General features: G+C 39.1%; 1 protein-coding gene across 2 annotated transcripts; it reads right to left on the bottom strand.

The window, feature by feature from the left end:
• Positions 1-2,075: 2,075 nt before the first annotated feature.
• Positions 2,076-16,798, bottom strand: LOC129265770 (WD repeat-containing protein 25-like). 2 transcript variants are annotated; one of them, XM_064102659.1, is made up of 7 exons: positions 16,668-16,798; positions 8,636-9,549; positions 7,943-8,073; positions 6,117-6,287; positions 4,650-4,790; positions 3,300-3,530; positions 2,076-2,774 (listed from the first exon to the last, which is right to left on the bottom strand). In XM_064102659.1, exons 1-6 carry the CDS (start codon positions 16,730-16,732, stop codon positions 3,303-3,305), a joined length of 1,650 nt encoding a protein of 549 aa, XP_063958729.1. In that variant the 5' UTR covers positions 16,733-16,798; the 3' UTR covers positions 2,076-2,774; positions 3,300-3,302. The 2 variants fall into 2 exon arrangements, with proteins under 2 accessions (XP_063958729.1, XP_063958730.1); XM_064102660.1 differs by having other exon boundaries at positions 2,076-2,769; positions 16,668-16,771.
• Between the last annotated feature and the right edge of the window lie 6,437 nt (positions 16,799-23,235).

Below are 23,235 nucleotides of genomic sequence, written 5' to 3'. Positions count from 1 at the left end.
GTCAGTATCGAGGCCTAGCGCTAGCTAGCAAGACATGTGTTGTTTTTCCCCGGGAAATAAAATGAGAAGGTAAAGAAATGTTTGCGCAGCCCCCTGATTAACTAGAAAATTATCCTAACTAATTTCTTTCGGTGATTTGGGTGAGATATTTTCATGAAAAATGTGGTTGTAGGTAGACTATGTTGGCAAATATATGAAATCAAAGTGAGTTTGCGTCAGATTGAGTTTAGATTGAAATTCATTTCCCCACGTACTTGATTGAATTGGGAAAAAAAATCTTGGCAAGTGTGCGTCCGGATAATAGAGAGATCTGGATAAGGGGAGGCCGGATAAGAGAGGTCGGACTGTAGCAACAGCAAGACCAATGAATGTACGTAAGATGGAAAAACATCATGGGATATTTCGTGTGTTCATCAGAAACCAATCAGAAATAGAGGGGGAAAAGAAAAAAAAATCTAAAAGCTATAAATTCAGGGATGCCACTTTTCCGCCTTTACCTGGAATTCCGGCTTTTCCCTGCAATCTGTCTTATTTCTGTGTTTCTGACTTTTCCTGTTTTCTGTATATTTAAAAAAAATCGGAAAGTCCTCCTTTCTTTCCCCCTCTCTATAGCTCTCTCTTTCTCGATCGCGATGCATGTCAATTGACCGAGTGAGAGATATTTGCTATATACAGTACATAATTTATAAACGCGTGCGCTGAACAACGGATGTACGCGTGCTGCCCTCTTAAAACCATATAGAAATGCTCCAAACCATCACGTGTGCCTACCGGTCTATGCCTGTCATCCCCGCCGGGAGCATCGGTGTAGACTGTGCTGGGCATTGTGCTAACTCCAGCTTGCCATGTGCGAACGTATTTGGTACGTCGCAAGAGCAAGGCCAGGGGAGCTGCATGTGTACGTAGGCCAAACTGGATATATTTTGTGATTTATCATCTGACTTTTCCATCGAATTTGAACATGTTTGCAAGAACATATTAATGATCATCATCACCAGATTCTTTGGATTATGATTCTCTGCCACTGCACTGGATATGATTAGGCAGCCAAGATGAGTACAAAAGTAATAGAGAGAACGGACGATATCAAGGCATTGGAAGTGAACGTTAAGAACAAATGGAACTGGTCATGGATGGAGGATAAAAAAAAACAATGGAGATTTTATGTCGGAATATATTCGCAAGATAAACCAACCTGGTGTTGCTTTGTGTATTTGGTGCAACAAACAACTGAAGTATGCTTCAATCGGCAAAAAGAGGTTTTGTGAACATGCCGCGAAAGAAATTAATCAGAAAAGGAGGCGTGCTAGAAGCAGCACCCAACAACTACCATCAGTCTTTCAAACCTTGTCTTCAAAGTCATTGATCACAATGAGGTAAGAAGCCACTTTTGAAAAATACACACAAACAAAAACAAATATGAAGAACAAAAAAGTGTGATTCTCTTGGGGATCTTACTGGTCTCAGGATGGGTTAGATTTGCTGCTACCTCTCCACTATCCACCATACCGTACCATGTTATAGAAAGTCATCACTGTCCATGGACACTGCCCCTGCCCGCAAAAAAATTTCAGGGCTTTGGAAGACACCTAGTGGCATCCCTGATAAATTAGACTTTGAAATGTTGAAAGAAATGATTAAATAGTTCTTGTAAGACATGAAAGCATGACGGAAGCAATCATCAGCAATGACAGACAACTTGGGAGTGAAAATATAAAGACATCATTAATAAATAATGTTCACAAAGGAAAATGCTGCAATCATGGTATGGAACTCATGATACTACAGTCCAGCCTCTTATCCGGATCTTTCTATTATCCGGACGCACACTTGCCAAGTTTTTTTTTTCTTCAATCTAGTACAAGGGGAAATGAGATTTCAATCAAAAATTAAAATTCCTACACAAACTTACTTTCATTACATACATTTCCCAATATAGTCTACCTACAACAAAATTATTTTTTATGAAAATAACTTACCCAAATTACCGAAAGAACTTATCCGGAACCTATCCGGATTGGTGCTGGTCCCAACGTGACCAGATAAGAGAGGTCAGACTGTGATCTTTTTTCAAAACTTTCATTATTTAGTAGTATAAGTTGTCTCACAAAGGGACTATCTATGCATGTAAAGGTAATGTAGGGATTGTTTCTTGTAATCAAATATTTATGTTGCTCGAAGTATGTGGAACAAACCCTGTCCAACTTTACAAAACATTACCTCACTTGACTTGTTAAAAAAAGTTTGGAAAAAAAAAGATCTGTAAAATAAATCCTAACTATCTATATGCCTTAAACAGCAATCTGTATCCTCTGGAAAAGGCGCAATGTGAATCCAATTATAATTTTTTTTAATCATGAGATGATATCATTATTTACTGTACATTTAGAATGAACGAAGAAAATGATTTTGTTGAAGATTTTCTTAGATTAAAGAAGGAAGAAGTAAAATGGTCCTCCATCCACACTCAGGTTATGATTCTTTCCTGTGAGATACTGTAAGTAACCATTTTGTTTCTTCAATGGCTTCTGCAGAAGATCTTCCTCAGTGCAGCATTGTATGGAACACATGCAGTCCAAAGATGACCCGTGTGAACGGCACATCCAGGAGAGTTGCTAAATAGGCCAGTTGTTCACACTCGGGTGATGATCCTTTCTTGTGACATCGGCAGCCACTCTGTATTTAGGATGGCTTCTGCAGGTAAATACTGCAGGACGTCTTCATCAGCTCAGCAACAAATGTGCAGCCAGTTGCATCTTGAAGATGGGTCTGTCCTGTTTGTAAGGGAGAAGAAATGGAGTCGAGGCACTTGAAACCACAATTATACAGTGTGGCCATAAGAATTGTTCTGTTACATACATTTTCATTGTAGGATACACCTTGATGTATGAACAAATTTACGCTACCGTTTTATCCCCTTGTTTACAAAATAAGTGAATATCATTTGAAAGAAAGGATCACTAGCGTATCTACCAGGGTGGCAGCAAATGAGAGCAACTGATGGAAAGAATGAGGAATAACAGAAATTACCAAGGTTTGTGGATTCAGAGTTCCACGAATCACCATAATAAGTCACGTCATTTTTATATGACTGTTCAAACATTCAGTATAACCAATAGAGTGAGACCTGTATATACTCTAAAGACCGTCCAAGGGAGACAAGGAATTTAGTCTTTATGAACAGATTATTGTAATACACTGTTCAACAATTCAAGAGAGACCCAAATTATGGCCTTTATAGAGTGGTTATCCTACAGGTGGATGCTACAGCAGGTTTGACAGTATGTGAATGACGATACCTCTCAGGTCCAGACGTTGATTTTGCCATCCCAGCTGCAGCTGGCTAGGACACCAGGCACGACAGGATGCCATGCCACATCAGTACAGGCGCCCTCCTGCTGACCACCTCCAAGGGTCTTTGTCAGCTTGGTGCTGCTGTAGCTGTAGATATGTACCTTTCCATCAGAACTGCCACTGGCCACAAAACTGCCATCGGGGGAACAGTCGCAACCGATCCTGTATCCCTCAACCTGCAGAAAGGAAGAGAGAAAGGCTACTCAGCCATTGTACCATCAAGGTAAATATGTTTCTCATATTTTCAACTAAACTGATGTCGATGGCATATCCAAAATACGAATGAGTTGAAGTTGAAATTACAACAAGTGGAACGCCTCTGACAGTCTCGCCTGCAGTACACGATCCGATATAGCAGCAGTGCCGACTTTCCTTGATCCTAAATGACCTTTGATTTTGGTCATGTGACCTGACTCACGGACAAGATATTCAGGGATACATACATGGTTACTCTTATGTCTCAAGTTTCCATGAACTAGATCTATAAACTTTTTAAGTTATGACAATTCCACAAATACCCCCAACATTATCAAAGTTCGTTGACCCTAAATGACCTTTGATTTTGGTCATGTGACCTTAAACACACACAAGATATTCAGGGATACAGGCGGGATGTTCAGTAATACTTGATTAACCTTATGTCCAAGTTTCATGAACTAGGTCCATATACCTTCTAAGTTATGATGATATTTAAAAACTTAACCTTGGTTTAGATTTCAATGTTGACGACGCTGCCGCCATCGGAAAAGCGGCGCCTATAGTCTCAATCTGCTATGCAGGCGAGACAAAAATTACATGACCTATCCATGTTTAACTGTAAGCCACGGATGTTTGGAGTGCTTAACACAGATATGTGTCAGAACCTAAATCCACCCCAACAATTTGATTTGAATGAATAGACTAAAATCAAACAAGCATAATGCTGCAAATTTATTCAAAATTGGATGTGATATAATGACATCACACAATCAAAATTGCCTTTGTGATGGAGGTGACATCAGGGGCCCGTAACACAAAGCTTAGCAATCATCGTAGAAGAATATCTTTACAATTGATTGCATTGACCACAATGTACAATCAATCATGAAAATCAAGCCTACGATCAATAGCTACCGTAACCTTTGTGTTACGGGACACAGCTTCTTCATTTGTCCATCTCCTACTTGCTGAAATTAAATGACTATTTTTACATCATAACTTTCTTACTTTTACTCTATTTATTCTAATCAACTTGCTGATGGGGTGGGTGGGCTTGAACTTTAAAAAGTCAGAGATCAGAGAATGCAAAGACCCACCTGATGCCCTTCAAAGCGTTGGTATTTGTTGAGTCGGTAAGGCCTACTGGTAGAGAAGAGAGCAATGTAGTTGGCATTGGACTGAGCCATGAAAACATCACCTGTAGGATGAGACTTCAAGCTGCAGCAGGTGTACTTCTCCTGTAAGAAGAAATCATCATAAAATCATTATTAATATAAACCTATGCTAGTCTCACCAATGAAATCAACTCCAGACTGATCAAAGCTATTGGCCAGATTTCACAAAGGTGGTTTTGAAAACCCACGGTTGAGTCCATGGCTTATGCAGATTTCGTGTATAAATTGCGCTCATTATACAGCGTATATCAAACAATGTCCAATGTTGATGCGCGCTTTTGTCACAGTGCGCCAAATTGACGCCTGTTGCCGTGGTTATCCATGCTATTTTATTCATGAGTCCACTGTTTTGAATTAATGAGTCCACTCTTCAAACAGTGGAGTCATGAATAAAATAGCGTATCTAACCATGGTAACAGGCGTCAATTTGGCGCACTGTGAAAAAAGCGCGCATCAGCATTGGACATTTTTTATTAACGCGCCCGATACGCGCTAAATTAAGCGTAATTTATACAGGAAATCTGCATAAACCATGGATTCAACCGTGGGTTTTAAAAACCACCTTTGTGAATTCGGGCCATTATGTTCTTTTGAATGGCGTGATTGGTGTAACTGCGATGTCACATACAATCTAAGAATTCAACCACAGATTAATTCCAATTAATCCGAGATGATCGAAGTAACTGGATACATCTTCACCTTTTCAAATAATGTTGATCTACATGTAGGAGGGAAATAGCTGTAGTTGGTTTTAATCATCTCTCACAATGTGTATCAATATTTATCAGCTGGTCTTTACTCTCATGCACAACCTATTTGTTACCTAACCATATTTTGACCGTTGTTGTGAAATAGCAACAGACCTGAACATTGCTCCACAGAACAAAAATGTGACAGCTAGGGAAAGAAAGGTCAAATAATTTCTAGGGAAATTAATCATTTTTTACTTATTGCAAAGTAGGCAAATCATGAAATAAAATGTGGAGCATTGTGGCCCAGTGGATTAGTCTCCGGACTTTGAAACAGAGGGTCGTGGGTTCAAATCCCAGCCATGGCGTAGTTTCCTTCAGCAAGAGATTAATCCACATTGTGCTGCACTCAACCCAGGTGAGGTGAATGGGTACCTGGCAGGAATTTAATCCTTGAAATACCGAGCACATGAAAGCTGCTTAAGCTACAGCCAGGGTAATAATATCCAAGTCCTTTGGAGGCGCATAGAGATGTTATTCATAATGTGTTATGCACTACACAAGAACTGACTATTATTATTATTAAAATATTTCAGGATTTTTCTTGAAACATTAATGCATACACTGACAGCACTTAGAGCACAGGATTTTTGCAAACCTCAACCAAATTACTCAATCCCTTTACGAATACCCATCTTACATGGTAGAGTTGATTTGAAAGTAGAGCGGCTGTCTTTGTATCCCAGACCATGATGGTTCGATCGGTAGAATCTCGACTGACAGTGTCACACGTAGCAACAAACTCAGTACCATTGTTGATGAATTCCACTGCCAATATCTGACCAAGTTTGCCTGCATATTGATGAACAATCTAAAAGGATAAAGCAAATAGTGTAAGAGTGGATTAATAAAAGTTCTGCAATAATTCAATTCAATATTTATCCATACAAAATTACAAATCATGCTCACTATATACAATATGTCAGCAAAATCAAAATTAGGCCTGGAACAAAAGTCATTTTTACCATTCAATTATTTCCTGAAAGAACAATCAAATGATTCGATTGTTCCTTGGAATCACGTCTTCTAAGTCACAAGAGTTGACCTACTTATGACCCCTGACGCAGAAGTTCTCTGGCAATGCTGCATGTTACAAATTTAGACAGGGTTCAATAATTGAACATCTAGGGTAAAACCGGGGGTAAAGAGTATAATTGTCTGTTCCTCATTAATGAAAGTAGGCCTTTTGTTCCCCTTCTCTTTGATTTCTATTTCAAAAGAAACTTTATGAAATGAGATTAAAACTTTTAGTTTATTGTTCCAATGAAAAATCTTTCTTAAATCAATGCTTGTATTATGCATCCCTCCAAGTGCCATACCCCTGCATATGAATGAATCAGTCTAGGTCAGCCTAAAGTCTTGCAGACCAAAGTACAAGTCAACAACTCATTCATGAAGTAGCCTACATGTATTCTTTGAGACAGACACGCAGGTGTGCCTTTCACTTCTTGAAAAATTTCATCTCGTGCCCACACCATCACTTTTGGCACTGCCCATGATGCTACACACTGTACATGGGTGTGTTTCAAAAAATATTTTGGAAAATAATTTTCATTTGAAATATCTTTAAAAATTAAAATTTTTTATCATTTGAACCTATAACCGGGTCTATTTTGGGAGAATAGTTGAGAACTTATGCTTAGGTGACGATGAGTGTCGGAATGTTTAAGGTCTATTTTGGGAGACTAGTCGAGAACTTGTGCTTAGGTGACGATGCATGTCGGAATGTTTAAGGCCCCCTCCCCCAGAGCTTTGTTTTGAAACATGAAAGGAAATTTTCCTGTCTGGCTCCGATCTCACCCCTATCTTTCTCTTTCTCTCTCACACACACACACACAAACACCGAGATGGGGAGGGGTCAATTTATTTCTGAAGTCATGACCTTTCCTGATAATGGGAACGCACATGGCTTCTTCTTTGTCTCCCCAAAAGTTTCATTGGCCATCGAAGGTCCAATCACATATCAGCTAAAGTGAGCTACTTGTGTGTGTACTTTCTGTTTTAAGCACGCAGACAGCATACAAAGTGTATCAAGGGCAAGGCCTTTGTTACTATTACTTGAGATATTACTTGAGAAATCAAGTGATCCCAAGTGCCTAATCTAGATCTGCCGAACATTTGAACAGTGTACATTTTACTTATCGAATAGCGATCGGTGGCAAGCCATTCTATTAATCGATATTTACTCCCAGGCCTAATCAAATTTGATGTTTGCATATATCCATTTACACCATGAAATTATTCTCTGAACCCCATCAATCAACAAAACTATGGAATACTCCCAAGGGATGTGTTGGAATGACTGATTGAATCTGATGACCAAGGTAATAACAAATCAGTAAAGTGCTTATATACATGTACGTACAATGTATCTCTAATAAAAACGCCTTATAACCAGATTATTAAAAGTTATTTTATTCTTAAACTACAAACTAACAATTTTCTCTTTACATTTGATTTACTTACAGAGCCTGTTCTTGTATCCCAGCAGTACATAGTAGAGCCATATGAGCCACTTATGAACATATGTGGGTCGGTGGGATGCCATTTGATGCACGTCACATACGATGAATGGTCAAAAACCTGGAAATTTGTTCCTGTATTTGAAAGATGAAAATTCAAAAGGAATTCACTTTATGGTGTGATAGACCATTAAAATAACTTATTAACCCAACTGTGCCTAAGGGCAGGCCATCACAATACACCAGTTAGTAATTGCATTTCAATAGGCAGAATATAAAATCTTTTATTGGTTGGGCAAATGGCTAGCTTGATCTCTGTTAAAACACTGAACACTTGACATATAAAGATACAAATATCCTCAATGAAATTATTCATATCTAAACACAAAGATTTTATCCATCAACTTTGAATGCATTTATTGGAGGAACTACTTTTTATCATTATTTATCTTTTCTGTAGTATAGCATTTTAATTTTACCTGGTAATCATGAGGTTTGTTTCTAAGAACTCACATCTATGAATCTATCATAATTAAGAAGTACCAGAAGTATATAATAAATGAGGATACATTCATCAAATAGTGCAGATTAATTATAAACAATATAGCTGGGATTTTTTTAAAAAGAATCTCTCCACGTATTACCATGACATTCCTAATACATGTGTAAAACATAAAACAAAATCAAAATGACTTACCACTGCGGGCATCGGAGAGGCGAGCAGTCTTGTCAAACCCACAACTAAGAATCAGCTGACCATCTGCATTCCATTGTGCATCCTTCACTGCCCCTTCATGGCAACTCAGAGTCTGAACACACCTCTTTTGAGTAGAATAGTTCCATATCCTAACAGTCTTATCCATGGAACTAGACAGCAACAGATGGCTGAACTGTGGAATATTCCATTCAACATGGGTAACGGGTCCTTCGTGGAGAACAAAATTGCAAAAAAGGCGTTTGGGTGGCTTTGAGCAAGATGTAGGTTGTTCAATATTGGATTCAATTACAGGATCAGGTGAAAAAATATCAGGGTTGTATTTCTTTGACCAAGTACCATGTCTCTGATCCTCATCTAGGCTACTACTATTGGACTTCCTCAACCTCTTTGGAACGTAAGGTGTCAGTCCTGATCCCTGACAGTGTCTTTTTAGAGTTTGTTCTTGTTTATGAAATCCTCTGTCAAGACGGTTATCCTGCTGATTCATGGGTGAAGGATCTTGATTTCTCTCTGAATTCTGCCGACATTCTTGCGTCCTTTGGTGCAAAATGTCAAAGGTCATCTCACGACTTCTGCTGTCATACTGGTGATTCAGAGGTGGGGGTTCTTGCCTATGGTCTTTCACATGTCTACCTTTTAATCCATTGGTCTGGCTATGCCGTACATGATTGTGTGACCTCTGCTTCTCCTTTCTTGTTGAACCATAAATGCTACTGTGAGGTGACTCATCCCTTGATGGGTTGTTGATATGCAGGAAAGTCCCATATCCTCTTGATAGAGGTTCCACAGCTGGTCTTTCGGCAGATGAATGAAACTGAAACTGTTTATTTTCAGCCGAGGCTTGAAGGGCAATTTTCACTCTAGGTTGGTGGAACATCCTCTTTTTCAAGGGTCTACAACGAAAGGAAGCAATAACATCAATTGTTATTTTGTCAATCTGCATGGGTTTGTTCTGGAGAATTATCAAAAATTACATTTGCCCAAATTTGCAAGCAATTTTTATTGGAAATTGTTTTCCCCATTAAATTGCATCATTTTTTTTTTCATGCAAATTATAAGAACATATTATTAATTAAATGCCGGGTAATCAAGTAAACAAAGACATTTAGGTATCAAAATTTGAATGTTGGAACACTAAATACTAAAACTGTCTTGTCTTGTCTTTCCGTTAATGCCCACAATCATTATATTGATTATTATGGCATATGAACGTCAAAATTGACTTGACCTGAATTTTGCCGGGACTGGCAGGTGCAATACACCGGGTGAACACCCTACTCTTTGACGAATAGTGTATTGGTTTTAACGTGCATAGGTTGTGACTCTCCTATACACGGGACCAACATTTGCGTCCTTTCCGACGGACGGAGTGTTTTCCAACTCCATTCACACCTGCACTGAATACAGTGGTGAGGCACGCTAACACACAACGCTATAGCATCAGATTTTTTGGTCAGACGCGTTTCGGCATGAGCGGGACTCTAACCCCTCACGTTGAGATCTATGATCTTATCCAAAACATGCGCTCTAACCGACTGAGCTACGCTGCATTAAACAAATTTAATATGTGATTATAAATAATTGTTATAATACTAATGATTATTTATAATCACGTATTAAATTTTAGTATTTGTAAAATAATGTTCTTCAAAACGACATTTTGTAACATCACTAATCGAAGGTACTTCATAACGAAGCGGTTCAAGGGTCAGACCTATTGTATTTGCTTTGTTGACAAACGGATCGAGGGATCTACACGAGATCGGTCTGGTAAGAAACCTTCAATTTTTCACCTTTTTATTTACCAATTTTTTACACCTTCATACGCATTAGGCGTATAAAGGTGTAAAAATAAATAAAATCACTAACATTTACATGATTTCTATCTTCAAAGAAGGATTTCCTAGGGAAATCCATCTTTGTTTACATCTGTCTCTTATATGGGAGGCGGTTCAAGGCTCCATGTACTTTGGGCGAAGTTCGTGCAGGCTCCACTCCACTTCACTACCGCTACACTACGCTCCACCTATCCGAACTTCGGGACCGTGAACCATTTCGGATATACCGAGTGACAAAGGTGGGATGAAATGATGGTTTATTGTAAAAATTACAGAAAAAAAATATAACGAGAAAGATAAATAGTATGCGCGTATCGAGTGGACCTTAATAGCAACACTGATGTGTGTTGCTACCCTCTATGTTCGTTGCATACAATGTTTTGAAATCGGCGGTGAATAATACGTGTGAGGAATTTGATACTGGCCCAAAATCACCAATTTTGAAGATTACCGGAGGATGGACACGGAGTGAAATACGGGTGTAGAGTAAGATATTAAGCTATTTATCTTTCTCGTTATATTTTTTTCTGTAATTTTTACAATAAACCATCATTTCATCCCCCCTTTGTCACTCGGTATTTCCGAAATGGTTCACGGTCCTGAAGTTCGGGTAGGTGGAGCGTAGTGTAGCGGTAGTGAAGTGGAGCCTGCACAAACTTCGCCCGAGGTCACCCATGGGTTCATATCATCTCGCGTGCGAAGGAATATCAGTCATATGCGCGCGACACACACGACACATCCAAAATATACTGGGCTTTTGCCCACATAAAATATCACGCATAATCTGGTATTTCACATTCTGCTATGACACTTACCGAATCATTTAGATCCTTCCGTGACTTCTCCTTGAAGTTTCTTTTAAAAATATGTATATTTTCTTGATCTTTAGTGAAGATTTCACGGAGATAAAAATTGGTCAGCGTGGATATCAATTTTCGCCTAAAGAGGGCGCGCGATTTATATTCATATCAAAGACACCACAAGGGAAAGACTAGGCACCTACACTATTTTACACGCAAATCGACGCAAGGCATTACGCGAAGTCCGTGAAGTGTCCAATCTTTTCATTGTATAGACTTTGGTATACCGTATTATTGACGTTCGTTAAAGCTTGTACTGCTGGTTTCGTTCCAGGCATGTGTATTTTTATCAATTTTTTTTTATTAGTCATCGTTTTTAATTAATTGCAAAAAAGTGTTATCATCGCCAATAGTAATCTTGAATTTTATTTTTGAAGGTATTTCATTTATTGGTGCCCATAATTAGTAAATTTATCATAAGAATTGCGCATTCAAAGAATTTAGACACAGTTATAAAATTACCGAGGAGCTGAATCAAGGTTGTGAAATTTATTAGCGCCACCAACGGGCTTCCTTGTATTTCCGTAGAAGAGACAAACGAAGTCACTTGCTAGGCCGAGGTAAGCGAAATTTGCTCTTTTTGTAATGAAATTATTTCCAAATCATATGTATAATTTTTTAATGTATTGCTACTTACCGGAAAGAGCCCCGGTGCGTAGCGAGAAGGAGTTTCGGCAAATATTACTTCAGCAATGAAGCGATGTTTGCCGACTACTTCGAAATCCAGGGTCAAACACGGTCCCTTGTACGAGGTTAGTATATATACTAACCTCGTATTAGTGTGAGTGGCCCGAGGTAGGCTCCATGATGAAGAAGTATATGTCAAAATATTTAAAAATATCATCATGGAGTCCTATGGATCAAGGTCTACCGTGACACAGAATCCTGACATCGAGGCACAAACTGGACCCTCTAAAAAGGAAAAGTTAGACATCTATGTCACGTTCGTTCTTGCCATCTTGGTAGCGATCAGCCATTTTGTTTTCAATTGTGAAAGAAGGAGAACGAACGAGACATAACTTTTCCTTTTTTTGAAGGTCCAGTTTGTTTGTGCCTTGCCCTGGCCTTGAATCTTGATATCGATGTCAGGATTCTGACTGTGTCACGATAATCGAGGTTAGTTCATAATTCATTTTCCCCTTTTACTTGGAGTGCTATTGCGACCCCATTCTACCCCATTTTGGAGAGTATTACACGGACGAGTCCTGGGGCTGGGCTCCGGCACGCGAAGCGGGCCGGAGCTCCCTGGGTACGGTACCGTACGGTACCGGTACGCCGAACCAGCCCGCGTCCCGATCAGAACGACCGCAGAGGTAGCCTGGAGGCGTCTGGGGAGTGAAAGACATATACTGTACGTATGGTCCCTCCCCTAACGCCTGGGAGCCTAAGCTATATTCCCACACGCACGGGTACAAAACCTGAAACTTTCGCCCCCGAAATTTCTACTTTCCCTCTAAAAGATCTAGCCCTAAAACATGTACATGGAGTTAAACTCCATTCCCAACATTTCTGCGATATTGATTACATTTTTAAAGAAGAATTCATGAAAAAAAAACGAGGAAAATGTTATGAAAAGATGAGAGAGCTTACGGCCGTGTTTACGTCGCCATCTTGATTTCTTTGTCTTCCGCTTGGCGACAGCACGCAATCAGCACGCGATTGCGTGCTGTCGCCAAGCGGAAGACAAAGAAATCAAGATGGCGACGTAAACACGGCCGTAAGCTCTCTCATCTTTTCATAACATTTTCCTCGTTTTTTTTCATGAATTCTTCTTTAAAAATGTAATCAATATCGCAGAAATGTTGGGAATGGAGTTTAACCCTTTAGCACCTAAACCGCCCTTCCTATTTCACACTGAACCGCCCTGAACCGCCCGTGCGTTTTACCTGCGCTATAGTATCTCTTGTGAATGATTTGCCGTGCTAATATTGCGTGTGCATGCTGTATAGGTTGGCTGCTGTATAAATCCGCATAGAAAAGTGTATGCTCCTATTGAGTATTTTCGAGAAAAAACGATTGACACGCAACGGTGTGTAGCAAGTTCCAGACTGTTGCGCAGTCGATCTCAGCAAAGATGGCTGCGTCCACGTCCCGGAAAACCACTTACTCCGCCGAAGAAGCTCGGGCGTTGCTATATGATGAAGAGTTCATCAAAACGTTGGATATCACACAGAGTGACATCGAAGTCGATATCGACGATTCAGATGTGAGTTGGAATTAATTTTTGACATATTTTATCCTAGATTTTGCGAAAATTTTAGTTATATTTTCATTCTGTCAGTAATACTTTACATTTTTTTGAAGGCTTGGGACTAGGGTGGCTGAAACCTGAACTTTTGCTTTTAGTTCTATTCCTTCTCGCTCTGCAGACGATTTTTATAATGTTTTGATCTTATTTACGTATATTTTATGTGTATTTTAGAGCAAATAGCAGTTCATCTTCGCATGTAAATAAAGTTTGAGAGTTGTATTTATTATGATGATTTTATTTTGAATGTTTTGATTGATTCTGAACTGTGACTGACACTGTGTTTGTGATTGTTTGACTCATTGACATTGTTTTTTTTTTCTTCAGGAAGACGACAGCGATGGAGTTACCGTTGACGAACCTGTCGAATACCAAGGACATGATGAGGATACTGGTGATGATGATGAAACTGATGATGGTGATGGAGGGGCTTTCATTGACGTGAACGACAATCCTGACAACGCGGATGCGCCACAAGTTCGTCAGGTACCAGGACAGCGCCGAATGTCAAACCCACCGGATGGATGGTCCAACAACATTCCAGATGTCAACTTGGGTGCCTACGGGGAAAATAGCGGACCGAAATGCAATCTTCCGTATGATGCTCCAGAACTAGACTATCTAAAGTGTGTGATAGGGGAGGATTTCTTTGAGATGTTAGCTAGAAACACAAACATAAATGCAGCTACAAAGAAACCCGCAGTAGATGCCGACAACAATGACGAATACGCCTCTTCAGATCCTGCATGGACCCCAACCAATGACAAGGAAATGATGGCCTTTGTTGCAATCAACACACTCATGGGTATAACAAGGACAGCTGAATACAATGATTGCTGGTCACAAGATCAGGCCCTCAGAAATGAGTACATTTCAAAGTTGATGACCAAAAACCGCTACGAGAAACTATGTCAATATCTCCATTGCAGTAATGTCCGCGAACGGCATGAGGAAGATGATAAAATTCACAAGGTTAGGGATTTTGTAAATGTTCTGCAAGAGAATTTCTCAAGCATGTTTGTGCCAGGACAGACCCTCTCGGTGGATGAAGCGATGATCAAATATAATGGGAGGTTGGCATGGAAACAATACATGCCAAAAAAGCCAACGAAATGGGGCATCAAACTATGGTGCCTGTGTGACTCGAAGACAGGATACTGCCTTACCTTCCAAGTGTACACAGGCAGGGGAATGGACGCTGAACTTGTTCAACAATTTGGCCTGGGGTATACGGTGGTGATGGGGCTACTGAACCAGTATCTGTTACGGAATCACATTGTCTACGCTGACAACTTCTTTTCATCTCTGCCCCTCGTTGAAGACCTCCTTCAGGCAGACACTTATTACTGCGGTACCCTCCGAAAGGATCGCGTTGGTATCCCACGTGAGCTACAACAAGTTCGGCTAGAAAAGTATGACAACGTGAAGTGGGCCAGGAACGCGGTTACAGTCACAAGATGGAAGGACAAGAGGGACGTGTATCTGATCTCCACGAACAACGATGGGTCTGATGGGCAGAAGTCACGTACAAAGTTTCGCAGAGATGAGAGGATCTCAATCCCAACGGTCATTCAGGATTACAACGCTGAGATGGGCGGTGTTGATCACGCTGATCAACTAAGAAGCTATTACAATGTTGGCCGGACGGGAAGAAGGTGGTGGAAGTACCTCATGTGGGGCCTCCTCAACATTGCCATGGTGAATGCATACATTCTGTGGGAACTTTCAACGAGACCGCATCCCTCAAATTGCAGGAGTTGGTCCCTGAAAGCGTTCAAGTTGGCCCTCATCCATCAGCTTGGGGATGGATTTTCTTCTCGTAAGCGTCGTTCAAGTGCTGATGGTGATCGTCCCATTGAAAAGGTGGTGGCAAAGGATGTCATCATTGGTCACAGTCTTGTGGCATTCGGCGACAGGAAGAAAGTCTGCATGCAGTGTAAGAAGGCTGGGAGGAAAGCCCCAAGTGGTGAAAGTGTTCAGACAAAGTTTGGGTGCACGGGATGCAGACTGAATCTATGCAAAAACCCGTGTTTCAACGAGTGGCATAACATCGTTTAGACAGTATCTTTTTCGGAATGCTTGAACATTTGTAAACTGAATGATTTTGAACGTTTAGAATAGAGTCATATTTATAAGGCACATTATGTTTGTGTTTGTACATGTATTTGGTTGTTTGTTTGTGTGTTTGTTTATTTGTTGTTTATTTGTTTGTTTATTTGTTTGTTTGTTTATTTGTTTGTGCATTTCTTTGTTTGTGAATGTATGTGTGTGTTTGTATAAGAGGAAAGGAGACCAAAGTTTCTCCCATAGTGTAATTCAGCAGATTTTAATCTTCATTTATGTCATAATTACTTTTTTCAGTACTTCCGGGAAAAGTCTTGACTGAAGACTAATGCATTGTTTATCTTTCGTAGTATGTATACATATATTGACAAATATTTGTTTCAAATTTGAACCATGATTGATTCAAAAGGTCATCTTCACTTCTAATAATCAATCATCTATTCTGTAGATGATTCTGTAGATGGTATCATTGCAAATATATAGTTTTTCTTCTTTTTGTTGACTATCCAAAGGTCAAAGGTCAACATTCGTACATCTGATTGATCTCTGCTATGTACCATTCTGTTCAGCAGGTCATTTGCTACAAAATAAATATAACTTGTAATGAACGAAAGTGAATGTATAAGAAACTATTTCAATTTGTTTGGAACAATGCCTACTTATTACCAGTTTTATTGTTTCCTCCAGTGAGAGATTGCCCATTATGCATATAATCTGTAGGTGCTAAAGGGTTAACTCCATGTACATGTTTTAGGGCTAGATCTTTTAGAGGGAAAGTAGAAATCTCGGGGGCGAAAGTTTCAGGTTTTGTACCCGTGCGTGTGGGAATATAGCTTAGGCTCCCAGGCGTTAGGGGAGGGACCATACGTACAGTATATGTCTTTCACTCCCCAGACGCCTCCAGGCTACGCAGAGGCGCATGACGGTAGACAGCAGTACCCGGTAAAGCGTCGCGTTTTTAAAATGTGAAGCGGACCAAAAACAAATTTCCAAAATATTACCTTTCATGAAACCCTTCATGATCACTTTCGCTGTCAGAGCTTGCATAAACTTGAATTCTGTCCATTTTTCCAGGCAAACTCAGTGCAGATTCAGACTCTCATAATCTAAGGCATCGTTGAAATCCAAACGTAAAAAGAAAAAAACAAAATCAGAATCGTTGTTCTCTATATAAAGTCGGATAAAAAAAAGTTTATTGTTACTTCGAACTTCGAAATAGACATCGGAAATGAAATACTCAGAAAATTTGTTTTGCCGAATTGATCGTGGGCCTGGCAGCTGCTGTGCAGCGCCAGGAAGGACCCTCTTCCACGCATGTCGCCGATATACATAATTTTTTTTTAAATTTACGATGATGCAAGCACAGATCTAATAATACGAGTAACGAATAACTGTCCAGTGGCCGCGGGGGGGGAGGGGGCTACACCCCACTTTTCCCCCCAAACCAATACAAAAACGTAAAATGACCAATATGGGGCCCGTTTAAAAAAAAAAACTTGCGGTTAAAATAACATCACATCACATCAGGTACGGAAATGAAGGACTTCTCCTGTAGGTTTTCCGATCTTAACTTCTGGTAATTGACGATTATCTAGACAGTTTAAACTTGTGAGACTTTACGTGCGTTGAGAAATGGAGGTTTTAAATCTTTCCCCCTACCAAAACTTATCCAACAGATGTTTAAACATTTCCACTGATTTTGATTCCACTACTTCTGTAGGCAGTTTGTTCCAGTCAGAAATTACTCTTTGACTAAAAAATTTGCTCCTAAGTTCCAACCGAGATCGTCCTGTGAATAGAGCTTGAACTTGTGACCTCTAGTTGCTGAATGGATTGCTGGTGTGAAAAATATGTCTCTCGAGATCCCAAACTTTCCATTTAACAGTTTGTACACAGCATATCTCCTCTTCGTCTTCTGTAAAACAGTGAGTGAAGGTTTAGTCTATCTAGACGTTGCTCATACGGTAAGCTCTGGAGACCAGGAATCATGCGAGTAGCTCTCCTTTGCACCTTCTCTACTTTGTCTGCATCCATTTTGAATCTCACATGCCATAAAATATTCCCATATTCCAGATGAGGTCGATCCAGAGATACAAACAAAATTGGTAATATTTCAGGGGTTATTTGAAAAAAGTCCTGTGTATTATTCCAAGTATTTGGTTAGCTTTCAAAACAGCTGCTGAGACATGGTGAAAATTGAGCTCTTCATCCATAATAACACCGAGATCTTTCTCCTGCTTACATGGTTCCAATTCATCTCCATTCATAGTATAAACACTTCTTGAATTGTTCTTTCCAATATGTAGAACCTTGCATTTCTTAGTATTAAACTTAAGTTGCCAGGTTTCACTCCATTCGACAGCATGAGTAAGGTCTGCTTGAAGAGTCTTTTGTTTAACATCAAAGCTAATATCACCGATGATTTTGGTATCGTCGGCAAAAATATGCACAGAATTGTCCAAAATATTAGGTAAATCATTTATAAAGATGACAAAGAGAATGGGTCCTAACACGCTCCCTTGCGGAATTCCGCTGCTTACTTGACTCCAATCAGAACTTTCACCGTTGATAGTCACTCTCTGTTCCCTTCCTGTTACAAAGGCTCTTATCCAAGCATGTAATTTTCCAACTATACCATATGACATTAATTTCTTGAGAAGCCTTTCATGAGGAACAGAGTCAAATGCTTTACAAAAGTCTAAATAAATGACATCAATAGGAATTCCAGCATCAAGTTTGCCTGTCATTTCTTCCATTGCACATAAAAGTTGTGTCATACAGGACCGATTTGGAGTAAATCCATGTTAACAGTTTGAAAGTAAATTATGATCCATCAGATGTTGCATCACTATATCACGAATTAAACTTTCAATCAGTTTTCCAACCACTGAAGTTAAACTTATTGGTCTATAGTTTTCAATGTTCTTCTTGCTTCCCTTTTTGTGTAGCGGAGTTGTGTTTCCGACTTTCCAATCACCAGGAAGCATGCCTTCATCAAATGACTTCTCAAAAATGATTTGTAGTGGAACAGAAATGGAACGTGCAGTTTCCTTCAACAGTCTTGGATGCATTTCGTCTGGACCTGGAGATTTGCTTCCATTCAGTTTAAGAACTTTCTTTTCTACCTTTTCTCTAGTAATAATTACATCAGATAGTGGTGGACTAGAGTATTGCCAATTTATATCTGGCATAAAATCCAAATTCTCATTGACAAAAACGCTTGAAAAGAAGTCATTAAAAAGTTTTGCCTTTTCTATGTCTGAACTCTGAGTTTACTAGATCACTTATTCCAGGTCTTGATTTTATTTTCCTGTTGGCATACTTCCAAAATCTCTTCGGGTTTGAGGCTACCTCCTTAGCTACTGATCCTTCATACTCAATACAGTTTTCAATGACAGTTAAAAGCTACTGCATGGGCTACTGATATTCAATTTGATTGACTGATAGTAACTTGTTACCGAAATTGTAGGCCTACATTTGTTTTTATAAAATTTTTGAAAATTATCTCAGTAAATGATGTAAAATAAGTGGAAAAAATACAAAAGAAATGAGAACTGAATTTAAAAAGAGTGTATAATTGGAAAGTATACCCAAGAAAACCTACAATAATAGTCCTCAAAATGGTTTATTTGTAGGTCAATTTTTCCAAAATTGCAGCTCGCGTTTTATTTACCTTTTCATTCTTTTTTTCCATTTCAATCAAACGCAATTATCTCTGCTTTTTAACCACTTGGAGGGTTAAGAATATGCTTTTCTGTATCAGCTACATCAAAAAAAATGTTGGCACATCGAGGCTTAACTCTCTCAGGGGGTGGGGGTGTCGAAGTCAACCCCCCTGCCCTTGGCTATATCATGTTGTTGTATATTGCCTAATTATTGGGGGGAAAACCACTTTTTTGGAGCACCCATTGAGGCAAATGGAATTTCTGCTAAACAATACAGCCACTTTAATTGCTTTGAAACCACGTGGAGAGGAAAAGCTTTATTCTACCAGCTACATCTAAAGAAGTGGCACATGGAAGCCTACAAGCACCCCTCCCCCTTTTGCTTATTGCCAATTTATTTGAAAATTCACCATTTTGGACTCAACATTGAGGCCAAAAAGCGTTTGTACTTTGTTGTACACCCCATTTTATTGATCTGAAACCACTTAGAGAGGAAAGAGTAAAGTGTTCTACCAGCTACATATAAATAAGTGCTGGTACATCGAACCCCAGCCCTCTCAGGGGCTGTCTAAGTCAACCCCCCTCTATATCATGTATATTTATAGAAATTTCACCATTTTGGATCACCCATTGAGGCAAAAGGGCGTTTCTACTATATCGTACAGCCAATTTTATCTTCTTGCAATGACTTGGAGAAGAAAGAGTAGGCTTTGTTCTATCAGCTATATAAAGACGTGTTGGCAAATCGAAGCCTATCCCCTTCAGGCAGCTGTAGAAGTTACCCCACCAATTTTCGGTATTTGCCTATGTATTGGAAAATCACTATTTTGGAGCCCTCATTGAGGCAAAAAGGCGTCTCTGATATATTGTTCTGCCACTTTTACTGCCTTGAAACCACTTAGATAGGAAAGAATAGGCTTTGGTCTATCGGATACATCTAAAGAAGTGTTGGCAAATTAAAACCTACCCCCTTCTGGGGGCTATCAAAATCACCCTCTATGTATTATTGCCTATTTATTGGAAAATTCACCATTTTGGAGCCCCCATTGAGGTAAAAAAGTCATTTCTGATTATAGTTCTGTCTTTTTTACTCCTTTGAAACCACTTGGAGAGGAAAGGGTAGGCTTTGCTTTGCTTTGCCCATTGAGGTAAAAAGGCATCTTTGATCTTCTGCCACTTTTGCTGCCTAACCACTAATATATACCTCGGTCATATTTGCTCTATACGGCGGCCGCGGTACGGCAAGTCGAAAACAGCCATTTTAACATTTGTTTGCACCAGTTTGATATTGGTGGTTTGAAAAAAATGAATAAAACGGCTGTTTTCGGCTCGCTGTACGGCAGCCGTAGAGCAAATGTGACCGAGGTATTAGAGAGGAAAGAATATGCTTTGCTCTACCTATAAAAAAGGTGCTGGAACATTGAAGCTTACCCCTCTGGGCGGCTGTCAAACTACCCCACCCCTTTTTGCATTGCCTAATTATTTGAAAATTCACCATTTTTAGCCCCCATTGAGGCAATATGCACTTCTGCTGTATAAAACACCCAATTTCATATTCTTGAAACTACTTAGAGAGGAAAGAGTGGGTTTCCCTCTTTCAGCTATAATTATAATATAAAGAATTGCTGCCACATCGAAGCCTGACCCACTTCAGGGGGACTATAGAAGTTTTGCCAACTGAAAATTTGGCGGCCATTTTGAAAAAAGCTCCCTTACGGGTTAATTTTCAAGATACAGCCTGGTTACCTCATATATTCATATTCAGCGTAAAAAATTTGGTCTAGAAGCACTATATGAAGATAAAACCGTTTTGTGAAAAATAAGCGAAACTTTTAAATGCCATAACTTTCTTATTTGCAACCGATTTTGATGAAATTTTCAGCATTATGCTTATATGATTTTTCTTTTATGATTCTATCAACCTTTTTCTGGGGGTGAACTTGACCTTTAATGTAAAGACTACCCCGGGCATCACCCTTGGACCCCATAATCTATCACGACCAAGAAAGAAAGGAGAAAAGAAAGGAAGCAAAGAAAAATTCTTAAATAATTAACAATTTTTAAATATATCATGTCAAATTTATCACAAAACTGGATTTTTGTATAAAGAAGGTCAAAATTATTGCTCACTCGCTCCACTCACTCCCTATCCCTATATAAACTAAAAGAAAATCCGTCAAAGAGAACAAAATTTTGGTCAGTAATCCCCCTTCCCAACCATAAACACCGATCGACACTCATATACAATGGGTATCTTACGTGGACTCATGCCATAGGTAGCAAGGGCACTTATGAAAATCACTGGAAATTCATGATTTCATGACAAAAAAGGAGAAAATTGTAGCGAAAGTACATGTTTCAAATAGGTTTATGAGAGGTAAAGTTTAAAAGAGTAGGGATCATCCTAACATGCATGCCGAATGTTTAAATCACTACCTAATACTTGAAACACGTTTGCATTGTGTAAATCGAGGGTTAAGTTACTCATATTTAAATGCCGGTCATTTTTTTCTTTCTACAACCATATTATTTGCAGTTGACTTAAGCTTCGTAATATAGTCAAACTTAGGAATTCACCGAGGATGAAATATATCAAATAATTTAGGTACAACAACAACGACGATGGGTTGGATCCCTTTCAATTGGGCACAGGAAAATTGAGAGAGAATTTTTAATTTTATACAATCCTATCAATTATTTACTGATAAGCAAATATGAATTCCTTCCTTACTTGGAAAGTGGAGATATTTGTCCAGGTCATCCCCTTCCCTATATACCCCATCACCCGGGATTAACGTCAGTAAACAATGTCATCACTAATGAAGCGAATGCTTCTTCCATAATTCCTATAGCTTGAACGAAGAACTCGGTTTCTGGTCAACGCCGCTGTCTTATTGATTAATATGATTAATGCTTCATTTTAATTGAAACAGGTCCTCTACACAGTGAGATGGTATTTCTTTCATCAGTATGCGGTCACGAGAAGTCGAAAGTTGATACGAAGGGCAATAGCCTATTGTTTCATGTTGAGTGATCAAATAATATAAGATATTAATAATTCTCCTCGTCATTTTCTCCTTCTTTCTCCCCTTTCATTTCCTTTCTTCGTAATTTCTCTTCTCCTTCTCGATCCTCTACATTTCTTCATCATCTTCCTTTTCGTTTTATTTCTCTCCTCCTTCTGTTTTTCTTTTTATTTTTGTCCCCATCTTCCGTCTCATTTTTTTCTCTTCTTCTTCTGTTCTCGATCATGTGCTTATCCCCTTCCTCCTTCTCGTTTTCCGTCTTCTTCCCCCCCCCCCCTTCCTCGATATTCGGTTTAACCCAGAGCAAGATATTCTCGTCACAAACTGTTTAAAGTCCTGCGCATCTTAATACAATAAAATGATAAAAGGGACAATACATAACAAATAAAGAAAAGCATATAGACAATCAGTACAATAAAAAGCAAAACAAGGAAATAAAAAAGTGGGCCAACAATAAACAGAAAAAACCAAAATGTATACCAATCTAAATACAGGGATATTTACGTGATCATATCAGTAAAACATTTTAAAATGGGAGTTCTGTTTTCATCAAGCTGATAAAAGATTCATAATTTCATGAATACAATTAAATAATATGATAAAACTCTTTCTATTCTTTGACATTTTTTTAATCTGCAGATAAAGATAACCGATTAAAATAAGCATTTCTAAAGAAAAGGAAATCGTCAGTGTAAATGGTGGTTATGTCGTATGCTATGGCCCTCGCGTGTCGACTCACGCAAGGTCTACCAGACTCACGCGAGGTCTATCAACACATCAAGGGTTAAATAATAATCCTAATTAACAACCTGTATACGTATTCTCACACTCATCTGCATACAGCGTGGCGGCCGTGTTTATTGACCGCCAGTATAAAT

The sequence above is a fragment of the Lytechinus pictus genome, chromosome 7, assembly GCF_037042905.1.
Source record: "Lytechinus pictus isolate F3 Inbred chromosome 7, Lp3.0, whole genome shotgun sequence".
Classification (NCBI taxonomy): Eukaryota; Metazoa; Echinodermata; class Echinoidea; order Temnopleuroida; family Toxopneustidae; genus Lytechinus; species Lytechinus pictus.
This window is presented reverse-complemented; position numbering and strand designations above follow the sequence as displayed.